Consider the following 16,679-nt stretch of genomic DNA (forward strand, 5'->3'; position numbering starts at 1 on the left):
AACTGACAACAGCAAAACATTAATAATACAGTACCAATTTCAAAATTTTATTTACAGCTTGCCCTATACCTAAGAAAGGAAGAAGCATTTTATTTCGTCCTGTACCATGGTTTTGGTTCCTGGGGCTCAGAACTCAGGCTTATACTCAGGCTAGAATTATAATATATTTCCTAGAAGTCAGGGTTCAGACTAATACTGCTAGGATTATAATTTATGGACTGGCATGAAAACCAAATCCCATTTATAAAAATTGAGACACTGTATATTACAAAGAGCTGACTTAAAATGAACATGTGTAATATAAGTAACATATAAAACTACCCACAGTTCAGCCCTAGATGTGATGCACAACTAATCAATTTAGCCTCACGTGAAAACAGAATTTTTCACCAAAAAATGTATTTTTAAAAAGAAGTACTATGGAAAGGAACACAGAAGTTTCTTTTTATTTCAAATTACTACATGAGAATTTAATTTTATTAGTTTATAGTGTGACATTTTTGTAACAGAACAATTTATAATAATTTTATGAACACAGAATTACTATAATTTGGGGCTTACAAATATGCATGTGAAGGAAAAACCTACTGTAGATCTTGGTTTTTATTTAAACAGCTCATCATAATTGGCATTTAAACATATCAAACAAGGAAAATCAACCAAAACCAATGGAAGCACATTAAGACTTAATACAAACCCTAACTCACCTGTGAACGGATCTGAAAAACTCGTGTTTCCAAGTCCCAACATTTGACCTTTTGTGTTATCAATAATAAACTTTGCCACTTGATCCAAAAACATGGGATTCAAATCATTCTTCTGTAAGAAGTTGTATGCAGTTAACCAGGGATCATCATTGATGTTATATGGCAATTTATATGATGGTCCACCTTCATTGACATCAATTGAGAAAACATAATCAAATTCCTTTAATAGGAATATAAAAAGGAGATAATTACTAAGTTTTCTGCTCATGTGTATTAACGACATATATAGTCAGATGTTATATGTTCTTTATTTTAATAATTATAGTACTTAAACTTTCTCCAAAGTGCAATGTTAAAATCTTCCGCTTGGCATATAATTAAGAGCAACCACTTGCATGTGCTACAAGATTAGTATTTCATCGGGGAGTGGAGGTGGGGGGTGGATTACAACTACATTTTAATCCTAAAGCCAAAGGAGAATTTCCAATGGCTTGATCTCAAGGCTAAAATATTAGCTGGCACCATGCCCCTTCACCAACATTCTGGCATCATAAGCATTCCCCGTAGGGTTCCTCATGTCTTGTCAAGTTATATATAGGCAGGAAGCATTAGATGAAAGGTGGTACAGAAGCTCCTAATCCAAAATGGTTGGAAACAAATTATGCTAACTACTAAAAGACAAATAATGCCTAATCTGTCTAAGTAATGCAGCTTTTCCGCTCCGGCTGGTGTGGCTCAGTGGATTAAATGCCGGCCTGAAAAACCAAAGGGTTCCTGGTTTGATTCCCAGTCAGGGCACATACCTGGGTTGCAGGCTGAGTCCCCAGTAGGGGGTACAGGAGAGGCAACCACATATTGAAGTTTCTCTTCCTCTCTCCCTCCCTTCCCTCCTCTAAAAATAAATAAATAAAATCTTAAAAAAAAAAAAAGAAAAAGAAATGCAGCTTTCCCTACATGGAAAGAGATTCTTGAAAAATCTAATTCAAGACAGGGAAAAAGAGAGAATTTCCCCCATGGAAATGTTATTTTAAATGGCAAACACTAAAAAAACTGTTATTAGCATGGAGAAAAGGGAAAAGAAAACATTTAATTTATCGAATGCTTTGAAATAAAGGTAATTAAATAGCAGAAATTAACATACTTTCCCTTCATATAAAACTTTTCCAGATGTTTGCTGATTAGCACCAGATGAGCCAACAACATCACCAATTTTTATCCATCTCCCTTCACTGATACTCCATTGGTAGGCTTCGACATTCTCCCCATCTCTGATTAGACGAGTCTGTCCTTCTCTAGTACCTTAAAATAAAAATTTTGAGAATCAAAGATTAAATGGCAGGGTTAAACTCAAAAACATTTAGATAGGAAATTGTTAGCAGTAAAATTTATATATAAAAAAAAATCTGTACTTAGGTTTAGTAGAAAATTTTATCAAATGAAAGATTTTAAAATATAATTAACTGAAAAGTGATGTAAAAAAGTGATTAAACTGAAACTTTATTAAATAAAGGAAGGTTAAAAAATGATTCTAGAAAGTAGCAAGCCCATGAAAATTAACCCAAGGTTTATTACTGAGTATCTTCCAACAACATTTTCATTTCAGTAAATGATTCTCCATTCTTCTAGCTGCTCAGGCCAAAATGTATGGAGGAGTCTGATTCTTCTTTCTTGCAACCCCACAGCCAATCCTTTAGAAAATTCTATCAGCTCTGTATTTAAAATGTATCTAGAAGGACCTCTGTTCACCATCTCCTTCACTACCCATTGGTACAAGCCACCATCATTTCTCGGTTGGAATGATCGATGGCCTCCTATTCCTACCTTGGGCCCTGCAGTCTATATTCAACACAGCAATCCCAGAAATTATTTCAAAAGTTTAAGGAGCTCCTGACACATCTCAGCTGAGACCCTTCAATGATTTCCCAACTCACCATCAATTAAAGCTTATGTCAATGGAGTAGTATGCAAGGCCAAATATAATCTGCCCCTACTATCTTCTCTTACCTAATCTTCCTCTAGTCCTTCCCTCAGCCCCTCTTCAGCCTTAGAGTCTTTGAACTAGCTATTTATTCTGCCTTCCACACTCTTCACACAGGTGCTGGCAAGGTTTGCTCCCTTGCCGCCTCAAGGACTTTACTTGAATGTCACATTCTCAGCAAAGCCTTCAGTGTCAACCTGCCCTCCATAGTAATGATCACTTCTATTCCATACAGTAGAGCTGTGGCTGTCTAGTAAGAGATAACACTATTTAGCACCCTTGCACCTTGCAGGCCCTAGATGTTACATACTGAGTATACACCTGGTGGCATCTGGGTGGGTGTGATAGAGGCTATTTCAAGGCCTACTCTATCATCTTCTACACTCCCTTATTACTTTGTTTGGTGGGTGAAAGTCTACACCCAATGAATCTTTGACATCACATGTTGAAGACTGTGGTTTACATCAGCCTGGCTCCCTACATGACCCTGAGGAGCAAAATTACTCTACAAACATGCTCCAATGTACCCTGCCATCAACTGAACTTTAAATGTGCAGTAAGTAAACTTTGTGTGGAGCCACTGAGATTTTAGGATTTATCTGTGTTTACGTGTTATAGCAGCTACTGCTATCCTATTACACATTCCCTAGCCACTGCATGTACAGTGATAAAATAGCCATAACCCTGGCTTTATTTTTCCCTCAGTACTTATCATTATCTGACATAGTTAAATATTATTTACTTTTTTAATTACCCATCTCTTCATGTAGAACATAAATGTGTGAGAATAGAGATTTTTGTCTGTTCTGTTATCTGCTGTATCCCCAGAGCTCAGAACAATGCCTAGCACATATAAGGCCCTTAGTAAATATTTATTTATGCATATACATAGTGACAAAAAGACTACACTTTGTAAAGAATTATAAAAATATTAAAACATGATATTAATGCAGTTTCTCAAAGTTTTGTTTTCAAAATCTCTTTGTAGTCATAAGAGTTATTCAGAAGCCCAAAGAGCTTTCTTTAGTGTGGGTTATACCAACTAATTTATTAGATTTGAAGTTGAAAATGACAATATATTTACTTCATGGAAAACAGTAATAGATCCATTATATTTTGAATAAATATTTTAATGAAAAATATCTTATTTTTAGAAATTTAATGAAAAGACTGGCATTGTTTTCTGTTTCTGTAAATCACTGTACTGTCTTTCTTAAAAGAAGACAGTTGGATTTACCATACCTGCCTGTGCAATCAATCTGTTGCCATGTGTTGTTTTGGCCGGGGGGTGGGGTGGGGTGTGTGTGTGTGTTTGTGTGTGTGTGTGTATAACAAAAATGTTGAAAAAGAGAAGACTAGTTTAACAGTTTTTTCAGAAAAATGTGAATATTATACAAGTAGTAGTTCTTAAAGGTTATAATTTAGAATGTAAAACCATATCAATTAATTTGTTGTACACTATTAAGCTAAAATCCATTGGTCTATCTTATACATTGAACAGTTTATAACACCATGAACTGGCATTTGGAAAATATTGATTAAATAAGCTATGCAGATCTTCCACATCTACACATTATTCAGTATCAAAAAAAAAAATCACACTTGCTAATAGTGCTACCGATATCATTAGAACAGACTTGTAAGTAGTGGGAAACTGTCAAGCTCCTGGTGGTGGATACAGATTTTCTAAAATTTCAATTCACACTTGAAAGTTTGAATTATATCTTTGGCAACAAATATTGTCAGTTGTTTTCCTTAAAGTGACAAGCTCACTATGTTCATCTTTAAAGAATGCCTGCCAATATACCTAAGCCTGAATAAATAGTCATTCTGCAAAATAAAAATGCCACTCCATGATAAAGGGACTAGTTCAGCCTGCAAATTAAATGCAGAACGTATCCTTCAGACACGAGAGTGCTTTGGTTTACTGTATGTGTAATGTGCATTCTGTCACCCAGAATCTATTTCTTAAAATGTACTAAAGGGATGTAAATGTAATAAAATAAAATTTTCATGCTCCATCAAGGACATTTTCGAGGGCATATGGCGTTTTTTTTTAACTACAACTGTGTCGATAAAGAACATGTGACTACTGGACAGTGTGATGCCACTGCCTTGCTGTACTAGGGAGCCAGCAGTTTTACCCACCATTGCTTTTTCACCACAAGTGCGATCATTAATACAGTGTTATTTGACTTTTTCAGTAAATAATTAGCATATCGACCTTTTTTCTTATCGCTTTATTCCAAAATCTTGGAATAACTGGTAACAATTATTAGTACTGGATACAATGAAATATTTACCAGGTTCATTCAGATGTTCCCTCCCAGGAAGCTGCTCTGCATTAATGTCCCCTAAATCACCAGTTTTGGAATCAATGGTTGCCTGAGAAAGTTCTTTTTCAAAAGCCTTGATTTCCTCTGCACTCGCTGTCCGATCCGCTGATTCTGTAAACACTCTAATAATACCATCACTATAAGGAAAAACAAACTGATTTGAAGTCATTGCCATAGTGTAGAACATTATCACACCTGAATGATCCAAAGCAAAAATAATCTTTATTTGTGAATATGAAAAACATTACTATGTACTTATTTTTGAGGATAGCACTATGCAGACTTAAGCACACACTGCCTTCTATTATTTTCTAAAGCAACATATAGGGTGGAAAAAAACTGGGGAAAAGTTACTGGCGAAGGACTGAGAAATATATATTTAACACAATTTTCAATTCCAAGTTAAATATTTACCATGAAAATCTTGTGATAAAGTGTACATTTTAAAAGTCAATATTATATAAGTGTTATGATATAAAGAAGGATAGTGGTGTGGTTTAGTTTATTAAGGGCTCAAATACCCAACATAAGACTTAAAAAAGAGCCGATGCTCAATCTCTGTTTCTTAGGGAACCATGGAATCTGCCTTTAGTATGCCATTAACTAGCAATGTAACCCCAATTAAGAAAAAACCAGCTTCACCTTTGGAGTAGGTGGCAACCCCAACCTCTATTCTCAGAAAAATGACTTCATTACCATGATTTCTCAATTCTAAATTCTGGGGGGGGGGGGGGCGGGGGGGGGCAAGTTAGCAACTTTCAACTCTACTAACCCTACTCAATTCTACAGAAAACTTTGTTTCTTACATAACCTTCCACTAAACAGCAATTTCACCCTTTCAATTTATTTATATTTCTTCAACTTTAAATATGCTAAGGGTGGGAGTGTGTGTGGTGAGGGAGGAAATAAGCCAGTAAATCAACTGCAAGCTCAGCCACAAAGCAAAACAGCTCCACTTTATTAGATCTCTACCCCAGGGGTTCCCAACCCCAGGCCAAGGTCCAGCCAATGGCCTGTCAGAAACAGGGCTGCACAGCAGGAGGTGAGCGAAGCTTCATCTGTATTCACAGCCACTCCCCACTGCTTGCATTACCACCTGAGCTCCCCCTCCTGTCAGATCAGGGGTAGGAGGCATTAGATTCTCCTAAAAACATGAACCTTACTGTGAACTGTGCATGTGAGGGATCTAGGCTGTGTGCTCCTTATGAGAATCTAATGCCTGGTGATCTGAGGTGGAGCTGAGGTGGTGATGCCAGCACTGGGGCTGCAAATAATTATCATTAGCAGAGAGGTTTGACTGCACAGAGACCATAATAAATCAATTGCTTGCAGACTCATTTCAAAACCCTATCAGTGAGAGGCAAGTGACAATTAAGCTGCATCTTGGTGGCAAGATATAAAGTGCCCCTACCCTACTTTGTGGAAAAACGGTCTTCCACAAAACTGATCCCTGGTACCCAAAAGGTTGAGGGCTGATCTATCCCTTACTGCTTTTCTTCTTGCCTTCAATGCCAGAGTAGGCTATAATACTTCACCCGTTGTTGCCTCTTATTTACCTTCTTCTATCATTTTCTACCAAAATCTGATGTGCAACTCAGTAACATCTGTTAAACCAAATGCAAAAGCTTTTCCAACTTTCCATCCTGAATTCCTCATGTACTTATTAACACTAATCACAATCTCCTGCCAAAAGCTCCCTTTTACCACCTTTGAATTTCGACATCTGGATTTCTTTTTCTGCTTAAGATACAGGCTTCTTTTTCTCTGCCCACAGCATGTCACAAAATTCAGTCTTTAGTCTTCTGTTCCTCCCCCACTATGCTTCTTTCCTCAGAGGAAGGTGGGCCCACTACTTGACTTTGGCAGTTTTATGAAAATCTTTATCTTCGGTCTCAACTGTTAGGCTCAAGTCCAACTGCCCATGATGCACTGGCAGGAGCGTGGCTGATTACTTGGATTCATAAAATCTAAAACCAAAGTCATTACCTGCTCCACCAAACTAATTCTCCTACGTACCCATTTTTATTAATGAAGACTTCCAGTCACCAGAAGTTTGACGCTTTATCCTTTTCTTTCATCCCATTTCTGATCATTTTCCTCAGCACTGTCTCATTTTTAGTCTCTCATCCAGTAGCACATTTCCTAACTTCACACCCTTAACACTGTAATTGCTTTCTGATTGGACTTCCTTCCCATGGTCAACACTAACTAAATAAAACCCACATATTTAATAATTCACACGTTCTGCTTTAATCATATCACTTCTTGCTCAACAACTACAACCCTTTAACCCTAAGCACTGAATCTAAATAATGCCTGGCATTGAAGGGTCTCCATAATAAAGCCCACCTTACCTATTATCCACTTTTCCCCAGCATTAGTCCTCTACCGTTTTCCATCTTTTCCTAAAACATCACTTTCATTTCCATGCCACATCTTTACTTCTACTCTTTTGATAAAAATTCTCATTTCCCTTCTTACTCATTATCTTTCAAAATCCCATCCAAATTTCTTCTCCAGAATGTCTCCCTACACCAATCTCTACCTTCTCCAACTTCTTTTGCATTCAGTGTTCAGTGTTTCAACTGCACAACTTGCAGAACAATACTGGAATAATATTTCCTACATCATTAGTGTAATAAAAGCTATTATACCTATTACTATGTTATTCAGTAACAGACTTGTGCATATGGTCTCTCCAATTCACATGGAATTCCTTATGGCTTATCTCTGCACACTCTAATGCCTGCCCAAGTCCTAAACACATTACTTATTGATTGACTAGAATATAAATACCTTGCACCAACCACGATGTCACCATTGTCTAGCACACAGCAGCACCATATAGACTGAGCTGGAAGTCGGATTGTTTGAGCACATTCTCCATGTTTCCAGATTCTCAAAGACCTGTCTTCTGCTGTTGTCACAAAATCTAAAATTAATGAATTCAGGAAAACTTAGTTTGAATAAATAAAACTAAGTACATTGATACAAACCATCTTCCTAGACAGGCTGATCTTTTCTAATCCAGAAAATATTTTAAAATTATAGTTTTAAATTTTATGCACTTGTCACTTTTATGCAACTTTAAAAATCACCTATTTATTTCTTTTTAAAGGGAGGGGAAGGGAGGAGAAAGACAGGAAGAGAAACATCGATGAGAGATACATCAATCAGCTGCCTTTCCCATGCCCCCAACTGGGGACCTGACCCACAACCCAGGCATGAGCCCGGTGAATCGAACAGGCAACCTTTTGGTTCACAGGCCTGCACTCAATCCACTGAGCCACACCAGGTAGGGCTAAAAATCATGGTTTTATACATTTCACATCTTACTTACTACACCTAGACGTACTTTCCTGATACCTGAGAACTTTTTACAACAAAACCATCAAATGCAAATTAATATAAAGATGATCGTATAATTTTCTCCTTTAGAAAAAAATACTTATAAATAAAGTTAATAAATTATTCAAGTTATAGTAGTAAATTGATTTAAGTCATCAGCCCTCATTCCCTCACCTTAAGAATGCGAAAAAACAATGGTCAATACAAAATTTTAAAAATGCATGGTTTAATATAATCTTACCTTTAGAATTTGGAAAGACAGATATGCTATAAATATAATTTGTATGTCCATAATATACTTCAAGACACTCTCCAGTGATTTGCCACCTTCTAATACTGGCATCATTTGCACAGGAAAGAAATTCTGTTTCACTCAAAATTGCCAAACCTCTTACACAGTCTTCATGCCCTGTATTAAAAAAAATAGTATAAATCAATAAAATACGTCATGTGGTTGATGGCTCTATGTAGTTCATCAACATATGGTAAAACACATCAGTGAATAGTAAAATCTGACCAGAAACTCATTTTTTTCTGTAGAAAAGCTGGGTAACCAAAATTTGGTTCAGCAATCTCTTTTTCATCACCAGTCTTAAGAGATTACGGTATTTTGCCATGTATAATGTGCACATTTTGCCCAACTTTTGGGGGGAAAAATAAGGGTGCTCATTATATGTGGGTAGTACACTAATTCCATATCTATATAAATAAATTCTTTATGTTTATGAGTTAAAAGTATTACTCTAGAAAGCAATAAGGATATCTGTATGGAAAATAATACCTTGGAATACAATAATCGCTTTTGTTTCTAAGTATAAATAAATACAAAATTGAATTAAAAATTTAAAACATTTTTTTTTCCTGAAAGTTTGGACCAAAAACATGGGTGCACATTATACATGGCAAAATACAGTATTTTATATTTATTTAATCTTCTCCAACTGTTTTTGAGTATTTTTTGTTTTTAATATATTTTATTTATTATACTATTACAGTTGCCCCATTTATTTTCTCCCCTTTATTCTCCTCTGCTCTGTACCCCCATCCCACCAGCATTCCCCCACCTTAGATCATGTCCATGGGTCATACATATAAGTTCTTTGGCTTCTACATTTCCCATAATGTTCTTAACCTCCCCCTGTGTATTTTGTACCTACCATTTATGCTTCTTATTCCCTATACCTTTTCCCCGATTCTCCCCCATCCCTTTCTCTGCTGAGACCCCTCCATGTGATCTCCATTTTTGTGAATCTGTTCCTGTTCTAGGTGTTTGCTCAGTTCGTTTTTGTTTTTTTTTAGGTTCAGATGTTGATAACTGTGAGTTTGTTGTCATTTTATTGTTCATAGTTTTGATCATCTTCTTTTTCTTAACTAAGTCCCTTTAACATTTCCTATACGGGCTTGGTGATGATGAATTCCTTTAACTTGATATTATCTGGGAAGCACTTATCTGGCCTTCCATTCTACATGAGAGATTATCTCATTTAGATAAAGTAATCTTGGATGTAGGTCCTTGCCTTTCATGATTTTAAATACTTCTTTCCAGCCCCTTCTTGCCTGAAAGGTTTCTTTTGAAAAATCAGCTGAGAGTCTTATGGAAACTTCTTTGTAGGTAACTGTCTCCTTTCCTCTTGCTGCTTTTAGGCTTCTCTCCTCCTCTTTAATCTTAGGTAATGTAATTATGATGTGCCTTGGTATGTGCTTCCTGGGGTCCAACATTTTTGGGAATCTGAGCTTCCTGGACTTCCTAGAAGTCTATTTCCTTTGCTACATGAGGGAAGTTCTCCTTCATTACGTTTTCAAATAAGTTTTCAATTTCTTGCTCTTCCTCATCTCCCTCTGGAACCCCTATGATTGGATGTTGGAATATTTAGATTTGTCCTGGAGGTTCCTAAGCCTCTCCTCATTTTTTTGAATTCTTGTTTCTTCATTCTGTTCTGGTTGAATGTTTCTTTCTTACTTTTTGTTTTAAATCGTTGACTTGAGTCCCAGTTTCCTTCCCTTCACTGTTGGTTCCCCATATATTTTCATTTATTTCACTTTTTATTGCCTTCACTTTTTCCTCTATTTTGTGACCATACTGAATCATTTCTGTGAGCATCCTGATGACCAGTTGTTTTGAACTGTGCCTCTGATAACCTGGCTATCTCTTCATCCCTTAGTTGTATTTTTTTCTGGAGCTTTGATCTGTTCTTTCATTTGTGACTTTTTTTTGTCTCTGCATACCTGTTACATTGTAAGGGGCGGAGCCTTAGGTATTCACCAGGGCAGGGCAACCCATGTGGCTGCATTGTGGTGCTGTGTGGGGGGCAGGGGTCCAAGAGGGAGCAATGTCACTTGCTCAGCTAGCTCTTGTTGACTTTCAGTCACTTCCTCTACTACCCACAATCAAATTGGGCCCTTCTGGTGCTGATTCCAGGTGGGTGGGTTTGTGTACATTCTAGGACCCTGTGGGTCTCTCCAATGAACTCTCCTGTGAGGCTGGGAGTTTCTTCTGCTCTCTCAACTCCTACAGGTTTTTTCAGTCAGATTATGAGGCTTTATTCCCTGTGCTGGAACCATGGGTCGTGCAGCCTGTCTCACTCCCCAGTTGTTCCTTCTGGTTTATCCACACACAAACGTGGGATCACCCGTTCCGCCAGTTGCTACCTTACCCACTCTGCCAGCCACTGCCTGCCCTGGTCCTCCAGCAGCTGCCTTGCTGCAAGTCCTCTCTACCTGGCTGCCAGTCTCTGCCCCTCCTCCCAGTCTTGATGAATGTTTCTTCTTTAACTGCTTGGTTGTCAGACTTCCATACAGTTTGATTTTCTGGCAGTTCTGGTTATTTTTGTTTTTAAATTTGTTGCCCTTTTTCTGGTTGTGTGAGGAGGTAAAGTGTATCTACCTATGCTTCCATCTTGGCCAGAAAGCCTGCAATTTTTTTCTGAAAACCCTCCAGAAACATAACTTTGATTCCCGCTATTCTCCTGTTTTACCTGACAATTCAATTTTCTTACCCAATAGCAAAAATAATTCAAACCATACACAGTATTCAAACATAACTGAAATATATAACAAGGTATAAATATCCCTTAAGTTTTTTACCACACAATACTAAAATTAATATTTACAAAACACCATAGAAAATTAAAATTAAGAAAAACTAAGATTACAAAAGATTGCAAAAATTTAAGTTTGAAATATTAAATGCATACAGAAAAAGTAAACTTTATTAAAATATGCAAGACTAGGCTGAGAGAGATTAATTTTTCTACAACCACCTAATCAGTGGCAATGCTAAAACAAGAATTCAAATTTTCTGACTAATTATTGTACCTCTTGATTCAACCAAAATGCAAATATAAAGCCAAACATTACTGATTTATTTTGGGGAACATTTCATAACTTATATAAATGTAAGCATTAAAAAGATAAACTAAAAACCAATGATTACTGAGCTTTTAAAACAGCAAGAATTTATGCAATAAACTTCCTACATAATGTTCTTAATTATGTAACTGGAGATACAGTTGACAAAATTCAATTTATTTCAATATCCCTTGAAGCCTTGTAGAAAATGTCACTACAATTTTTTAAAGAACAAAACATTCTTTGAAGCTTCTAATCTAGTAACAAAAATCAGAAGTCAAAACCTTTCCCACGCTCAGTATTTGCTAAGTTAATTGTCTATCACAGATTAGTAACAACTTGATACATAAATGTATACATGGAAACAAAAACAGAGATGTTTATTAGAACTCATTGTCCATTTTCCATGTATAGATAGTTTTATCTTCACATAGGGATTTCTCACCGTGTTATCCTCCACAGTGGTAATCAACTTTAAAAGTAAATAGAAGAAAAAACAACAACAAAAAAATTCACACCAGTGTAGGAGTTATTTCATAGCTGAGGTTTAAAAAGAGTACCCACCCCTATACTCCGGTTTCTCTTCAGATTGTATATACTCCGGTTTCTCTTTAGATGGTATAAATCTTTCGCCTTTTACTAAAAAGACTACCCACCTAAACCACTAAATAAATAGAGCCTGAAATGTATTATTGAACAACATACTTCAATATTAATGAAAGCACTTATGTTTTCCTCCACATGTGAAGGTAACACTACTGAGCCATCAAGGTTCAGACTGAACATGTTCAAAGGACAAGCAAAAATGTAACCGCATACCACAAGTTACATATAGTTCAGAGAAGCACATTCAGAAATTATAGGCTATGAAGTACCTATTTATTAGTGCAATCTGGGTTTTAATGAGAGGTTTCAAAATATCTTTTTAAAAGATACATGTGTATCTTTTTATTTTTCAACTATCACTTTCAAGCTTCTCAACCTTTGAGAAAAAGACCACTTGAATAAATATGAAGCAATAAGATGCTAAGAGGTATATACTCTGATATTACCTGAAAAAGTCCTCTCACATCTTCCAGCTTTCCACAGTTTAATAGTCTTGTCTGCAGATCCAGTTAACATTAAGCCCTGTTCAGGTAAGATCTTTACTGCCCACACTGCTGCTGTATGGCCCTGTGAGTAAAATGGGTATTAATTTAAGTTGCCACAAAGTCATCATATTTAATTATAGAATATTCACACAGAACTACTGTACCTGTAAAGTCATCATACATTTGTCATTCAGCCACACTTTAGCAGTAGTGTCCCATGAGCCACTAAGTAATGTCCCAAATTTTCCAGATGAAAGACTACAAACTAAAGGGAAAAAAGGCATTAGTGAACATATTTTCATATAGAAAAATGTTCAATCTTGTTAGTTATTAAAGCATTGCAATGTTAAAAACACATAACTCAATGGAGATGCAGAAGTGTGTATAGTGGTTATGACTCTGTTGTTAGACTGCTTGGATGCAAGTACTAGAGATGCCACGTATGGGCGGTCTACCACAAGGATATTACTTAACCTGAGATTCCTCATCTGCAGGATGAGGGAAGAGGATTACGTGGCTTGCACAATCCCTTCTAGTTCTAAGAAACTACATGGGAAGACAATGTAAATGATTTTAATACAATTTTAAAAATTGATTTTAGAGGGGGGAGAGAGAGAGTGATGGACAAACTAACATCGATTTGTTGTTCCACTTATTAATGCATTCATTGGTTGCTTCTTGTATGTGCCCTCTGACAGGAGATATAACCTGCAATCTTGGCATACTGCGACAAGGCTCAAAACGACTCAGCTACCTGGCCAGTGCTAGACAACTCTGAAATGCTATTAATAAAGATATTTGTCACTTTAGTTGAAATGACAAAAAAAAAAAAACAGAGCGAAGCTAAATGTTCAACAGTAATGGAACAGTTAAATGTTTCATTAATGTAAAATTATACAGGCTAAAAATTACAAATGAAAAATCATCTAAAAATATGGAAACACAACTCCCCCCTCCCCGAATTCTCATTAAAAATAGCAGATTATTTAGAGTAATGCTATAAATGGTATTGATCTATAAGGACAAAAGCAACTGAAAACTGACTTAGCAAAATGGAGGAAAGTTATAATTTAAACACCCACGGAGAGGAATTGAGAAGCACAGTGACTGGGCCCACAACTATGGGACTCAGTATGGGACTCAGTATTTCACGAAGGATGGAGCTAAGCAGAGGCCTTGAAAAAATAGGAGTGATTCACAGTCTGCATAAGACACAGTCAAACAATAGATTTCTCCTCTCAGCCTACAGTGTCAGCAAAGTGCATCCTCATTCACTGCAGGAGATGGAGGTTTATTCTCTGGTCACAGGAGCCAATTTAAGAGGATTCCAATGGCCTGATATGGGACAATTTGAGAATCAAAAAGAAAAAAAGATGTTAGGAAACCCACTCATTTTTAAACTCAGTAAAAGATGTGGGAGAGGGGGCAAGGAAACACTTCCATGGTAATAACCAAAGAGTTGATGTGGGAAAGTTTTATATAGAAAAATGCCAGCTATTAAATGCAGAAATAATGGTAGAATCAGAGTATAATCATTTTGAAAATATTAATGAAATACTGGATCTATGCAATGATTATCAACTGATGCTAAAAATCATTATTCAAGACTGATGGGAATGTTGTAACAAATGGGTGTACAACACTTAAACCCACTGATCAATCTGAACATCACAAAGAAGAGGTATCACATGCCTCTTAATGTCCTACACAAAAGTTCACAATACTACCTATAAAGTATTCATATTAAAAACTTGATCTAACTAATAGCGTACAGGACATACAGTGTACTGAGGAACATGTTGAAGGGAGCAAAAAGGCTCTAGTCAGCAAAGTTCAGATTGTGGGAAATTCTACAAGTAAAATAAGCTGGTTTTAAGTGGAGGGAGTAAGAAACTGACAATGAAAGATATGTGGACCTTGTTTGGGTCACTAAACTAGAAAACAACATTTATGAGATAACTAGGTAAATGTGAACATTCACTGGATATGTGATAATAAGAAATGAGGTTTTGTTTTGTTTCAGGTGTGATAATGATATTATTAAAAAAAAAAAAAGAAAGAGAGAATCCGTATCTTTTACAGTGGTCAGCAAACGATGGCCTGTGAGCCACTTGTACTGTATAGTGCACAAATTAAGTATGGTTTTTACATTTGTAAGTGGTTAGGGAAAAATATCGAAATATACTTCCTAACGTGGAAATCATGTAACTTCCAAATTTCAGTGTCCATAAACAAAGATTTACTGAAACACAGAGAGGCTCATTCATTTATTTGGCAATGGCTGCTTTTGAACACAACGGCAGAGTTGAGCAGTTGCAAAAGCAGCCATATGGCCTGCAAAGCCTAAAACGTTTACTATCTGGCTGTTTTCAGAAAAAGTTTGCCAAATCCTATTTTACAGCTGCATACTGAAGTATTTACAAATGCAACAGTATATTGAAAATTTCATTTAAAATAATGTTGTGGAAGAGGGGAAAGATGAAACAAGATAGAGCTTATGGAGATAATCCTTCAAGCAATGTAAAATACATGGGTGGAACAAATCATTATTCCATACAAGATATGGGTATATATAACTCAATATAAATTACTGTCTCTACTTCTACATGTATTGAAGATTTCTATAATAAAGTTAAAAAATATGTACCACTCTGTATCAAAGATTTCACATACATACAAAGCATTTTCCAAACTCCTTGAAGAAATTCAGTTTGAAGTGTTTATGGGCCATACTATTTGCTTACGTATGTCCTAAAGTATTCCAGATACATTAAAAAATAAAGACACATACTACACTGATTTATACTGAATAAGCTTAACATTTTATAACGAAGAGCTGCTAAGACATACACAAATCCAGGAGTATTAGGAGAATCAGAAATAGTATACACAAATCAGGGAAAAGGAATATTCAACAGTATTCCTCCTTAAAAATAATACCATCACTCTAAACACATTCAATTTCCTGTATAAATACAGACATAACAGTCAAAACATAAAGAAATGCTCTTAGTTTTCCTGCATAAGTTCTTTTCACAAAATAGTTGAAAAACCAAAATCACAAAGTGTATCAAAATTATAGAGACTCTTCCTTTTATAACTGATCACTTACTTTTTAAATAGAAAGGGGTGGGCAAAATTAGGTTTACAGTTGTGAGTATGGGAACACAGAGCTTATTCAGGTATTATTATTAATTATTGTAATATTTGTATTACAACTGTAAACCTACTTTTGCCCACACCTGTATAAGCATGAAAAACTTTACTGAGCATAAGAGTAAATCTATAACAGTTTATAGGAGAATGTATACCAGGAAACCAGGAAAAATGTGTATGTAAATTTTACTTTCAAAAGGATGAATTTTCTTCAAATAGAAAAACACTAAAGCACTCTACTCACCAGTATTTTTGTGACCTTTTAGTATATAAAGTGGTGCTGGGCTCTCCAGTGAGAAAATACAAATATTGTGGTCATTTCCTCCAGTGGCGATTAGTCCATGGGGGTATACGTCACTTGAAGGTATGATGCACACACACGACACAAAATTGGAGTGGCCACTCATACAGTGCATTTCTGTAAAGCCCCTGTTAGGACTGGAAAGACATAATAAATAAGACATAATTGGTTCCCTAACTTAGCCTAGGACATAGTGTCAAAGTACTCATTTTCTTTAGGGCCATGGTTTAACTTAATTGTAGAGAGTACATACTATGTCAAGTATCTATTAAATACCTAGTTTATATCAGCTACTACAAAGGTTTACATCAGATTAGGAAAAGTTTAATTAGGTTTTCACTGATAATAGTATGTTAATTGACAAGAAGAACAGGAAGAAAAGGGAGGGAAACAAATATCTTAAGTGCTTTTCCT

General features: G+C 36.0%; 1 protein-coding gene across 2 annotated transcripts in view; it reads right to left on the bottom strand.

Annotated features, from left to right (window-relative positions):
- PLAA (phospholipase A2 activating protein) overlaps positions 1 to 16,679 on the bottom strand; it is a 36,740-nt gene that overhangs the window by 12,514 nt on the left and 7,547 nt on the right. Inside the window, exons 2-9 of one of the 2 annotated variants that reach the window (XM_024558349.2) lie at positions 16,209 to 16,402; positions 12,973 to 13,073; positions 12,770 to 12,890; positions 8,611 to 8,778; positions 7,818 to 7,953; positions 4,989 to 5,158; positions 1,849 to 2,006; positions 708 to 927 (exon numbers count right to left, since the gene is read on the bottom strand). In XM_024558349.2, coding sequence (XP_024414117.1) covers positions 708 to 927; positions 1,849 to 2,006; positions 4,989 to 5,158; positions 7,818 to 7,953; positions 8,611 to 8,778; positions 12,770 to 12,890; positions 12,973 to 13,073; positions 16,209 to 16,402 — 1,268 coding nt within the window. The remainder of the gene's footprint in view (positions 1 to 707; positions 928 to 1,848; positions 2,007 to 4,988; positions 5,159 to 7,817; positions 7,954 to 8,610; positions 8,779 to 12,769; positions 12,891 to 12,972; positions 13,074 to 16,208; positions 16,403 to 16,679) is intronic. The other variant, XM_045193684.3, reaches the window with a different exon arrangement.

The sequence above is a fragment of the Desmodus rotundus genome, chromosome 1 (assembly GCF_022682495.2).
Source record: "Desmodus rotundus isolate HL8 chromosome 1, HLdesRot8A.1, whole genome shotgun sequence".
In the NCBI taxonomy this organism is placed as follows: domain Eukaryota; kingdom Metazoa; phylum Chordata; class Mammalia; order Chiroptera; family Phyllostomidae; genus Desmodus; species Desmodus rotundus.